Source organism: Oncorhynchus mykiss, chromosome 10 (assembly GCF_057628025.1).
Source record: "Oncorhynchus mykiss isolate SJ-2025 chromosome 10, ASM5762802v1, whole genome shotgun sequence".
NCBI classification, from domain to species: domain Eukaryota; kingdom Metazoa; phylum Chordata; class Actinopteri; order Salmoniformes; family Salmonidae; genus Oncorhynchus; species Oncorhynchus mykiss.
The window spans coordinates 81,398,412-81,410,911 of NC_143031.1; the positions used below are offsets into that span (position 1 = coordinate 81,398,412).

At 40.6% G+C, this 12,500-nt stretch overlaps 1 protein-coding gene across 2 annotated transcripts in view; it reads right to left on the reverse strand.

Moving 5' to 3' along the window:
• The window catches only part of LOC110514272 (adhesion G protein-coupled receptor L3-like), a 310,536-nt gene that overhangs the window by 44,390 nt on the left and 253,646 nt on the right, over positions 1-12,500 (reverse strand). For both annotated transcript variants that reach the window (XM_090188086.1, XM_090188085.1), the window contains 2 exons: positions 11,705-11,827; positions 5,914-6,119 (listed from right to left, as the gene is read on the reverse strand). In XM_090188086.1, coding sequence (XP_090044212.1) covers positions 5,914-6,119; positions 11,705-11,827 — 329 coding nt within the window. The remainder of the gene's footprint in view (positions 1-5,913; positions 6,120-11,704; positions 11,828-12,500) is intronic.

Here is a 12,500-nt window from a genome sequence, read left to right on the forward strand (position 1 = left end):
AGGAAGGAAGGGAGGGAGATAGTGGGGAGGGAGGGAGGGGAACAGATTGTGTGAGAGGACAAGTGATAAACAGACAGAAGGATGAGTGACACTGAATGAGTCAACATGTGTCTGTGTGTCTTGTGGTCCTGCTGAAGGCCTGGATGTTGCTAAGCAGACTTGTCCACAAGAACTGTTTTGCTGTAAAGTGCTAACAAGCTGTTGGTGTGGAACATTTGTATCACTGTTTCTGAGCGTGTTATGGTGTGGTTGTGTGGTTGTGTGTTATGGTGTGGTTGTGTGTTATGGTGTGGTTGTGTGATATGGTGTGGTTGTGTGATATGGTGTGGTTGTGTGATATGGTGTGGTTGTGTGATATGGTGTGGTTGTGTGATATGGTGTGGTATGGTGTGGTTGTGTGATATAGTGTGGTTGTGTGATATGGTGTGGTTGTGTGTTATGGTGTGGTTGTGTGATATGGTGTGGTATGGTGTGGTTGTGTGTTATGGTGTGGTTGTGTGTTATGGTGTGGTTGTGTGATATAGTGTGGTTGTGTGTTATGGTGTGGTTGTGTTTATGGTGTGGTTGTGTGTTATGGTGTGGTTGTGTGTTATGGTGTTGTTGTGTGTTATGGTGTGGTTGTGTGTTATGGTGTGGTTGTGTGTTATGGTGTGGTTGTGTGTTATGGTGTGGTTTGTGTGTTATGGTGTGGTTGTGTGTTATGGTGTGTTATGGTGTGGTTGTGTGTTATGGTGTGGTTGTGTGATATAGTGTGGTTGTGTGTTATGGTGTGGTTGTGTGTTATGGTGTGGTTGTGTGATATGGTGTGGTTGTGTGTTATGGTGTGGTTGTGTGTTATGGTGTGTTATGGTGTGGTTGTGTGTTATGGTGTGGTTGTGTGATATGGTGTGGTTGTGTGATATAGTGTGGTTGTGTGATATGGTGTGGTTGTGTGTTATGGTGTGGTTGTGTGATATGGTGTGATATGGTGTGGTTGTGTGTTATGGTGTGGTTGTGTGGTATGGTGTGGTTGTGTGTTAGGTGTGGTTGTGTGATATGGTGTGGTTGTGTGATATGGTGTGGTATGGTGTGGTTGTGTGATATAGTGTGGTTGTGTGATATGGTGTGGTTGTGTGTTATGGTGTGGTTGTGTGATATGGTGTGGTATGGTGTGGTTGTGTGTTATGGTGTGGTTGTGTGTTATGGTGTGGTTGTGTGATATAGTGTGGTTGTGTGTTATGGTGTGGTTGTGTGTTATGGTGTGGTTGTGTGTTATGGTGTGGTTGTGTGTATGGTGTTGTTGTGTGTTTTGGTGTGGTTGTGTGTTATGGTGTGGTTGTGTGTTATGGTGTGGTTGTGTGTTATGGTGTGGTGTGTGTTATGGTGTGGTTGTGTGTTATGGTGTGTTATGGTGTGGTTGTGTGTTATGGTGTGTTGTGTGATATAGTGTGTTGTGTGTTATGGTGTGGTGTGTGTATGGTGTGGTTGTGTGATATGGTGTGGTTGTGTGTTATGGTGTGGTTGTGTGTTATGGTGTGTTATGGTGTGGTTGTGTGTTATGGTGTGGTTGTGTGATATGGTGTGGTTGTGTGATATAGTGTGGGTTGTGTGATATGGTGTGGTTGTGTGTTATGGTGTGGTTGTGTGATATGGTGTGATATGGTGTGGTTGTGTGTTATGGTGTGGTTGTGTGGTATGGTGTGGTTGTGTGTTATGGTGTGGTTGTGTGATATAGTGTGGTATGGTGTGGTTGTGTGTTATGGTGTGGTTGTGTGATATGGTGTGATATGGTGTGGTTGTGTGTTATGGTGTGGTTGTGTGGTATGGTGTGGTTGTGTGTTATGGTGTGGTTGTGTGTTATGGTGTGGTTGTGTGTTATGGTGTGTTATGGTGTGATATAGTGTGGTTGTGTGATATGGTGTGGTTGTGTGTTATGGTGTGGTTGTGTGGTTGTGTGTTATGGTGTGGTTGTGTGTTATGGTGTGGTTGTGTGTTATGGTGTGGTTGTGTGTTATGGTGTGGTTGTGTGTTATGGTGTGGTTGTGTGATATAGTGTGGTATGGTGTGGTTGTGTGTTATGGTGTGGTTGTGTGATATAGTGTGGTTGTGTGTTATGGTGTGGTTGTGTGATATGGTGTGGTTGTGTGTATGGTGTGGTTGTGTGATATGGTGTGGTTGTGTGATATGGTGTGGTTGTGTGATATGGTGTGGTATGGTGTGGTTGTGTGATATAGTGTGGTTGTGTGATATGGTGTGGTTGTGTGTTATGGTGTGGTTTGTGTGATATGGTGTGGTATGGTGTGGTTGTGTGTTATGGTGTGGTTGTGTGATATAGTGTGGTTGTGTGTTATGGTGTGGTTGTGTGTTATGGTGTGGTTGTGTGATATAGTGTGGTTGTGTGTTATGGTGTGGTTGTGTGATATAGTGTGGTTGTGTGTTATGGTGTGGTTGTGTGTTATGGTGTGGTTGTGTGTTATGGTGTGGTTGTGTGTTATGGTGTGGTTGTGTGTTATGGTGTGTTATGGTGTGGTTGTGTGTTATGGTGTGGTTGTGTGATATAGTGTGGTTGTGTGTTATGGTGTGGTTGTGTGATATGGTGTGGTTGTGTGATATGGTGTGGTTGTGTGATATGGTGTGGTTGGTGTGTTATGGTGTGGTTGTGTGATATGGTGTGGTTGTGTGATATGGTGTGGTTGTGTGATATGGTGTGGTTGTGTGTTATGGTGTGGTTGTGTGTTATGGTGTGTTATGGTGTGGTTGTGTGTTATGGTGTGGTTGTGTGATATGGTGTGATATGGTGTGGTTGTGTGTTATGGTGTGGTTGTGTGGTATGGTGTGGTTGTGTGTTATGGTGTGGTTGTGTGATATAGTGTGGTATGGTGTGGTTGTGTGTTATGGTGTGGTTGGGTGATATGGTGTGATATGGTGTGGTTGTGTGTTATGGTGTGGTTGTGTGTTATGGTGTGGTTGTGTGTTATGGTGTGGTTGTGTGATATAGTGTGGTTGTATGTTATGGTGTGGTTGTGTGTGTTATGGTGTGGTTGTGTGATATGGTGTGGTTGTGTGATATGGTGTGGTTGTGTGATATGGTGGGTTGTGTGATATGGTGTGTTATGGTGTGGTTGTGTGATATGGTGTGGTATGGTGTGGTTGTGTGTTATGGTGTGGTTGTGTGATATAGTGTGGTTGTGTGATATAGTGTGGTTGTATGTTATGGTGTGGTTGTGTGTGTTATGGTGTGGTATGGTGTGGTTGTGTGTTATGGTGTGGTTGTGTGTTATGGTGTGGTATGGTGTGGTTGTGTGTTATGGTGTGATATGGTGTGGTTGTGTGTTATGTTGTGGTTGTGTGATATGGTGTGGTTGTGTGTTATGGTGTGGTTGTGTGATATAGTGTGGTTGTGTGTTATGGTGTGGTTGTGTGTTATGGTGTGGTTGTGTGTATGGTGTGGTTGTGTGATATGGTGTGGTTGTGTGATATGGTGTGGTTGTGTGATATGGTGTGGTTGTGTGATATGGTGTGTTATGGTGTGGTTGTGTGATATGGTGTGGTATGGTGTGGTTGTGTGTTATGGTGTGGTTGTGTGATATAGTGTGGTTGTGTGATATAGTGTGGTTGTATGTTATGGTGTGGTTGTGTGTGTTATGGTGTGGTATGGTGTGGTTGTGTGTTATGGTGTGGTGGTGTTATGGTGTGGTATGGTGTGGTTGTGTGTTATGGTGTGATATGGTGTGGTTGTGTGTTATGGTGTGGTTGTGTGATATGGTGTGGTTGTGTGTTATGGTGTGGTTGTGTGATATAGTGTGGTTGTGTGTTATGGTGTGGTTGTGTGTTATGGTGTGGTTGTGTGTTATGGTGTGTTATGGTGTGGTTGTGTGTGATATGGTGTGGTTGTGTGTTATGGTGTGGTGGTGTGTTATGGTGTGGTTGTGTGATATGGTATGGTTGTGTGTTATGGTGTGGTTGTGTGTTATGGTGTGGTTGTGTGTTATTGTGTGGTTGTGTGTTATGGTGTGGTTGTGTGATATAGTGTGGTTGTATGTTATGGTGTGGTTGTGTGTGTTATGGTGTGGTTGTGTGATATGGTGTGGTTGTGTGTTATGGTGTGGTTGTGTGATATGGGTGGTTGTGTGATATAGTGTGGTTGTGTGGTATGGTGTGGTTGTGTGGTATGGTGTGGTTGTGTGTTATGGTGTGGTTGTGTGATATAGTGTGGTTGTATGTTATGGTGTGGTTGTGTGTGTTATGGTGTGGTTGTGTGATATGGTGTGGTTGTGTGATATGGTGTGGTTGTGTGATATGGTGTGGTTGTGTGATATGGTGTGTTATGGTGTGGTTGTGTGATATGGTGTGGTATGGTGTGGTGTGTGTTATGGTGTGGTTGTGTGATATAGTGTGGTGGTGATATAGTAGGGTTGTATGTTATGGTGTGGTTGTGTGTGTTATGGTGTGGTATGGTGTGGTGTGTGTTATGGTGTGGTTGTGTGTTATGGTGTGGTATGGTGTGGTTGTGTGTTATGGTGTGGTTCTGTGTTATGGTGTGGTTGTGTGATATGGTGTGGTATGGTGTGGTTGTGTGTTATGGTGTGATATGGTGTGGTTGTGTGTTATGGTGTGGTTGTGTGATATGGTGTGGTTGTGTGTTATGGTGTGTTATGGTGTGGTGGTGTGTTATGGTGTGGTTGTGTGTTATGGTGTGGTGGTGTGTTATGGTGTGGTTGTGTGTTATGGTGTGGTTGTGTGTTATGGTGTGGTTGTGTGATATGGTGTGGTTGTGTGTTATGGTGTGGTTGTGTGATATGGTGTGGTGTGTGTTATGGTGTGGTTGTGTGTTATGGTGTGGTTGTGTGTTATGGTGTGGTTGTGTGGTTGTGTGATATGGTGTGGTTGTGTGTTATGGTGTGGTTGTGTGTTATGGTGTGGTTGTGTGTTATGGTGTGGTTGTGTGGTTGTGTGTTATGGTGTGGTTGTGTGGTTGTGTGTTATGGTGTGGTTGTGTGGTGGTGTGGTTGTGTGGTTGTGTGTTATGTGTGGTGTGTTATGGTGTGGTTGTGTGTTATGGTGTGTGTGTGTTATGGTGTGGTTGTGTGGTTGTGTGATATGGTGTGGTTGTGTGTTATGTGTGGTTGTGTGTTATGGTGTGGTTGTGTGGTTGTGTGATATGGTGTGGTTGTGTGTTATGGTGTGGTTGTGTGTTATGGTGTGGTTGTGTGTTATGGTGTGGTTGTGTGGTTGTGTGTTATGGTGTGGTTGTGTGGTTGTGTGTTATGGTGTGGTTGTGTGGTGGTGTGGTTGTGTGGTTGTGTGTTATGGTGTGGTTGTGTGATATGGTGTGGTTGTGTGTTATGGTGTGGTATGGTGTGGTTGTGTGGTGGTGTGGTTGTGTGGTTGGGTGTTATGGTGTGGTTGTGTTATGGTGTGGTTGTGTGATATGGTGTGGTTGTATATCCATTAATGCTGCATCCATACTATTCGTCCTAGTGACAAAACAGTGGTATTGAATGGTGTCTGTTAGCATTCATCTATATCTATGTGTACTGTATAACCTCCCTACCTCACAGTGAAGCTCACTGGTTCAGACAGGGACAACTGGTTGTGACTGTGTGTGTGTGTGTGTGTTTCTATGTGTTTGTCTGTGTGTCTGTCTGTGTGTGTTTCTGTGTGTGTGTGTGTGTGTGTTTCTGTGTGTTTGTCTGTGTGTTTGTCTGTGTGTGTTTCTCTGTGTGTGTGTGTGTCTGTGTGTGTCTGTGTGTGTGTGTGTGTGTGTGTGTGTGTGTGTGTGTGTGTGTGTGTGTGTGTGTGTGTGTGTGTGTGTGTGTGTATGTGTGTGTGTGTGTGTGTGTCTGTGTGTGTGTGTGTGTGTGTGTGTGTGTGTGTGTGTGTGTGTGTGTGTGTGTGTGTGTGTAATCCGTGCGTATTCTCCGGTATATATACCTGCAGGTGTTTGACAGTGAAGACCACCGGTTCAGACAGATAGACCTTGTTGCTCTCCTTGTTGATAGAAGCAGTAATAACAGGAGAGTTGACTATGACAGAGTAGTTAGGATAGAGAGCCTCGCTGCCCAGACCAACACTGGCATTATCTGTAGACAGGTAGGAGCCCAGGTTCCTGTAGAGGACGAACACCATGCGGATCTCACCTGGTGGGGGAGACAACAAACTGCAATGTCACTGGCTGCTCAGACATGCATGGAGATATTAGGACAAGTAATTAGACATTCTGGGAGATATTAGGACAAGTAATTAGACATTCAGGGAGATATTAGGACAGGTAATTAGGTCTTCATGGTGATATTAGGACAAGTAATTAGACATTCTGGGAGATATTAGGACAAGCATTCAGACATGCAGGGAGATATTAGGACAAGTAATTAGACATTCAGGGAGATATTAGGACAGGTAATTAGGTCTTCATGGTGATATTAGGACAAGTATTTAGATCGTCATGGGGATATTAGGACAAGTAATTAGACATTCTGGGAGATATTAGGACAAGTAATTAGACATTCTGAGAGATATTAGGACAAGTAATTAGACATTCAGGGAGATATTAGGACAAGCATTCAGACATGCAGGGAGATATTAGGACAAGTAATTAGACATTCTGGGAGATATTAGGACAAGCATTCAGACATGCAGGGAGATATTAGGACAAGTAATTAGACATTCAGGGAGATATTAGGACAGGTAATTAGGTCTTCATGGTGATATTAGGACAAGTATTTAGATCGTCATGGGGATATTATGACAAGTAATTAGACATTCTGGGAGATATTAGGACAAGTAATTAGACATTCTGAGAGATATTAGGACAAGTAATTAGACATTCAGGGAGATATTAGGACAAGTAATTAGACATTCAGGGAGATATTAGGACAAGTAATTATATCGTCATGGGGATATTAGGACAAGTAATTAGACATTCTGGGAGATATTAGGACAAGTAATTAGATCGTCATGGGGATATTAGGACAAGTAATTCTACATTCTGGGAGATATTGGGACACGTAATTAGATCGTCATGGGGATATTAGGACAAGTAATTAGACCTTCTGGGAGATATTAGGACAAGTAGTTAGATCGTCATGGGGATATTAGGACAAGTAATTCTACATTCTGGGAGATATTGGGACCCGTAATTAGATCGTCATGGGGATATTAGGACAAGTAATTAGACCTTCTGGGAGATATTAGGACAAGTAGTTAGATCGTCATGGGGATATTAGGACAAGTAATTAGACATTCTGGGAGATATTAGGACAAGTAATTAGATCGTCATGGGGATATTAGGACAAGTAGTTAGACATTCTGGGAGATATTAGGACAAGTAATTAGACATTCTGGGAGATATTAGGACAAGTAATTAGATTGTCATGGGGATATTAGGACAAGTAGTTAGACATTCTGGGAGATATTAGGACAAGTAATTAGGTCTTCAGGGAGATATTAGGGGTTGAATTTAACAGTGAATTTAACAGTGAATTTAACAGTTGAATAACAGTGAATACAGTGAGGTATAGGAACAAGGCAGGTGGTTGATTTGAAAACTGTGATATATCAATTGCCAGTCATTTGCATGTCCTCTGAGAGGTGTGGGATAGGACAGGGTGGAATATAGAGTTGAATTGAATAGAATGGCTTGCAAACACACAGTAAACTGTTGAGACCCATGGGTAATGTAAATGACGTGTTCTTAATGTCAGACAGTAATGTCAGAAATGAATTCAAAAGTCTCTCTGAAGTAGGACTGTGATCAGTGTCTTTAACCAAATAACTATTGTATTACATGATATGAAGTTCACCCGAGGAGAATATACAGAGAGAAATATGAGGATGAGTTTAATGTTTAAATTGTCAAAGTCAATTTATGTATCTCAGTAGAGTAGAAAATAGTAGAATAGAGTAGAATAGAGTAGACTAGAGTAGAATAGAGTAGAGTACAATAGAATAGAGTAGAATAGAGTAGAATAGAGTAGACTAGAATAGAGTATAATAGAGTATAATAGAGAAGAATAGTTTATAATAGAGTAAACTAGAATAGAGTATAATAGTTTAGAATAGAGTAGACTAGAATAGAGTATAATAGAGAAGAATAGTTTATAATAGAGTAAACTAGAATAGAGTATAATAGAGTATAATAGTTTAGAATAGAGTAGAGTATAATAGAATAGAGTATAATAGAGTAGAATAGAGCAGAGTATAATAGAGTATAATAGAGTAGAATAGAGTAGAGTAGAATAGAGTACAATAGAATAGAGTAGAATAGAGTAGACTAGAATAGAGTAGAATAGAGTATAATAGAGAAGAATAGTTTATAATAGAGTAAACTAGAATAGAGTAGAATAGAGTATAATAGAGAAGAATAGTTTATAATAGAGTAAACTAGAATAGAGTATAATAGAGTATAATAGTTTAGAATAGAGTAGAGTATAATAGAATAGAGTATAATAGAGTAGAATAGAGCAGAGTATAATAGAGTATAATAGAGTAGAATAGAGTAGAGTATAATAGAATAGAGTATAATAGAGTAGAATAGTTTATAATAGAGTAAACTAGAATAGAGTATAATAGTTTAGAATAGAGTAGACTAGAATAGAGTATAATAGAGAAGAATAGTTTATAATAGAGTAAACTAGAATAGAGTATAATAGAGTATAATAGTTTAGAATAGAGTAGAGTATAATAGAATAGAGTATAATAGAGTAGAATAGAGTAGAGTATAATAGAGTATAATAGTTTAGAATAGAGTAGAGTAGAATAGAGCATAATAGAGTAGAATAGTTTATAATAGAGTAAACTAGAATAGAGTATAATAGAGTATAATAGTTTAGAATAGAGTAGAGTAGAATAGAATAGAGTATAATAGAGTAGAATAGAGCAGAGTATAATAGAATAGAGTATAATAGAGTATAATAGTTTAGAATAGAGTAGAGTAGAATAGAATAGAGTATAATAGAGTAGAATAGAGCAGAGTATAATAGAATAGAGTATAATAGAGTATAATAGTTTAGAATAGAGTAGAGTAGAATAGAATAGAGTAGACTAGAATAGAGCATAATAGAGTAGAGTAGAATAGAATAGAGCATAATAGAGTAGAATAGAGTAGACTAGAATAGAGCATAATAGAGTAGAGTAGAATAGAGTAGAGTAGACTAGAATAGAGCATAATAGAGTAGAGTAGAATAGAGTAGAGTAGACTAGAATAGAGCATAATAGAGTAGAGTAGAATAGAATAGAGCATAATAGAGTCGAATAGTTTAGAATAGAGTAGACTAGAATTGAGCATAAGAGTAGAGTAGAATAGAGTAGAGTAGAATAGTGTAGAATAGAGTAGAATAGAGTAGAATAGACTAGAGTAGAATAGAGTAGTGTAGAGTAGAATAGAGTAGAGTAGAATAGTGTAGAATAGAGTAGAATAGAGTAGAATAGACTAGAGTAGAATAGAGTAGTGTAGAGTAGAATAGAGTAGAGTAGAATAGTGTAGAATAGAGTAGAATAGAGTAGAATAGACTAGAGTAGAATAGAGTAGTGTAGAGTAGAATAGAGTAGAGTAGAATAGTGTAGAATGGAGTAGAATAGACTAGAGTAGAATAGAGTAGATTTGAGTAGAAGAGACTAGAGTAGAATAGAGTAGAGTAAAATAGAGTAGAACAGAGTAGAAAAAAGTAGAGTAGAATACAGTAGAGTAGAATAGAGTAGAATAGTGTAGAATGGAGAAGAGTGGAGTAGAGCAGAATCGAGTAGAGTAGAATAGAGTAGCATAGAGTAGAATATAGTAGAATAGAATAGAGTAGAATAGAGAATAATAGAGTAGAGTAGAATATAGTAGAATAGAGAATAATAGAGTAGAGTAGAATATAGTAGAATAGAGTATAAAATAATAGAGTAGAATATAGTTGTGTAGAATAGAGTAGAATAGAGTAGAAAAGAGTAGAGTAGAATACAGTAGAGTAGAATAGAGTAGAACAGAATAGAGTAGAGAAGAGTAGAATAGAGTAAGAATAGTATAATAAGGTAAAGAAGAGCAGATTAAAGTAGAATAAAGGATAAAATAACATAATAACTTATAAACACACAGTGAACCTCTGAGACCAACTGTAAACACTGTTATATTATCCTGGAAAACAACACACTTCACTGACGTGACAATAAAACATACAGTCTGGTCAACAGTTTGGTGTCACTTAGACATTTCCTTGATTTTGAAATAAAATAAAATTCGTTGTCCATTAAATTAACATCAAATTGATCATAAATACAGTGCAGACATTGATAATGTTGTAAATGACAATTGTAGCTGGAGATTGTATATTTTAATATGGGATATCTACAGTGCCTTGCGAAAGTATTCGGCCCCCTTGAACTCTGCGACCTTTTGCCACATTTCAGGCTTCAAACATAAAGATATAAAACTGTATTTTTTTGTGAAGAATCAACAACAAGTGGGACACAATCATGAAGTGGAACGACAGTTATTGGATATTTCAAACTTTTTTAACAAATCAAAAACTGAAAAATTGGGCGTGCAAAATTATTCAGCCCCCTTAAGTTAATACTTTGTAGCGCCACCTTTTGCTGTTGATTCTTCACAAAAAATACAGTTTTATATCTTTATGTTTGAAGCCTGAAATGTGGCAAAATGTCGCAAAGTTCAAGGGGGCCGAATACTTTCGCAAGGCACTGTATATAGGCGTACAGAGGCCCATTATCAGCAACCTTCACCCCTGTCAACTGGCAGCTTCGTTAAAAAGTACCCACAGAACACCAGTCTAGAAGGCCAGCGTCCCAGAGTCGCCTCTTCACTTCATGACTCAGAACAAGAATAGACTGACGAGTTTCAGAAGAAAGTTATTTGTTTCTGGCCATTTTGAGTCTGTAATCGAACCCACAAATGCTGATGCTCCAGATACTCAACTAGTCTAACGAAGGCCAGATTTATTGCTTCTTTAATCAGGACAACAGTTTTCAGCTGTGCTAACATAATTGCAAAAGGGTTTTCTAATGATCAATCAGCCTTTTAAAATGATAAACGTGGATTAGCTAACACAACGTGCCATTGGAACACAGGAGTGATGGTTGCTGATAATGGGCCTCTGTAGATATCCCATTAAATAATCTGCCGTTTCCAGCTACAATAGTCATTTACAACATTAACAATGTCTACACTGTATTTCTGATCAATTTGATGTTAATTTAATGGACAAAAAAAATTGCTTTTCTTTCAAAAGCAAGGACATTGCTAAGTAACACCAAACAGACAGAGAGAGAGACAGAGAGAGACAGAGACAGAGAGAGAGAGAGAGAGACAGAGAGGAAGAAAGAGAGAGAGAGAGCGAGAGAGAGAGAGAGAGAGAGAGAGAGCGAGAGAGAGAGAGAGAGATACAGTAAGAGCAAGATAGATAGAGAGATAGCGCCACAGAGAGAGCGAGAGAGAGAGAGAGAGAGAGAGAGAGAGAGAGAGAGAGAGAGAGACATAAACAGAGAGATAGAGACATAAACACAGAGAGAGAGAGAGAGAGAGAGACAGAGACAGAGAGAGAGACATAAACAGAGAGAGAGAGAGACACAGAGAGAGCGAGAGAGAGAGAGAGAGAGAGAGAGAGACAAACACACAGAGAGAGAGAGAGAGAGACAGAGAGAGAGACATAAACAGAGAGAGAGAGAGAGAGAGACATAAACACAGAGAGAGTTGTCCATGAAAGGAGATCCAGGTCGGTGTTGTTACCATTCCTCCCGTGCTGTTTGAGCGTGCTAGCAGACAGCTGGATGGAGTTCCCATGTAGTTCAGACTGGGGGAAGGTCAGGTCCGCCAGATTCCCCTCCGTACTCAGCCTCGCCACCTCCAACTCTGTCCGGAAGACACACAGAGAGATCAGCTCGGGAAAACATAGAGAGCCCAGTTATGACGGGATTCCCAGTTATCGCCACTCCTTGGACATTTCAAAACAAGTCGTGTTACTAGGATGAGGCAAAATGGCTGCCGAGGAATCATCCAGGCAGATGCTACAGATTGGTGGTGGATGAGGGACATTGGTGGTGGATGAGGGTCATTGGTGGTGGATGAGGGACATTGGTGGTGGATGAGGGACATTGGTGGTGGATGAGGGACATTGGTGGTGGATGAGGGTCATTGGTGGTGGATGAGGGTCATTGGTGGTGGATGAGGGACATTGGTGGTGGATGAGGGACATTGGTGGTGGATGAGGGACATGGGTGGTGGATGAGGGACATTGGTGGTGGATGAGGGGCATTGGTGGTGGATGAGGGACATTGGTGGTGGATGAGGGGCATTGGTGGTGGATGAGGGTCATTGGTGGTGGATGAGGGACATTTGTGGTGGATGAGGATGAGGGACATTGGTGGTGGATGGGGGACATTGGTGGTGGATGAGGGACATTGGTGGTGGATGAGGGACATTGATGGTGGATGAGGGACATTGGTGGTGGATGAGGGACATTGATGGTGGATGAGGGACATTGGTGGTGGATGAGGGACATTGATGGTGGATGAGGGACATTGGT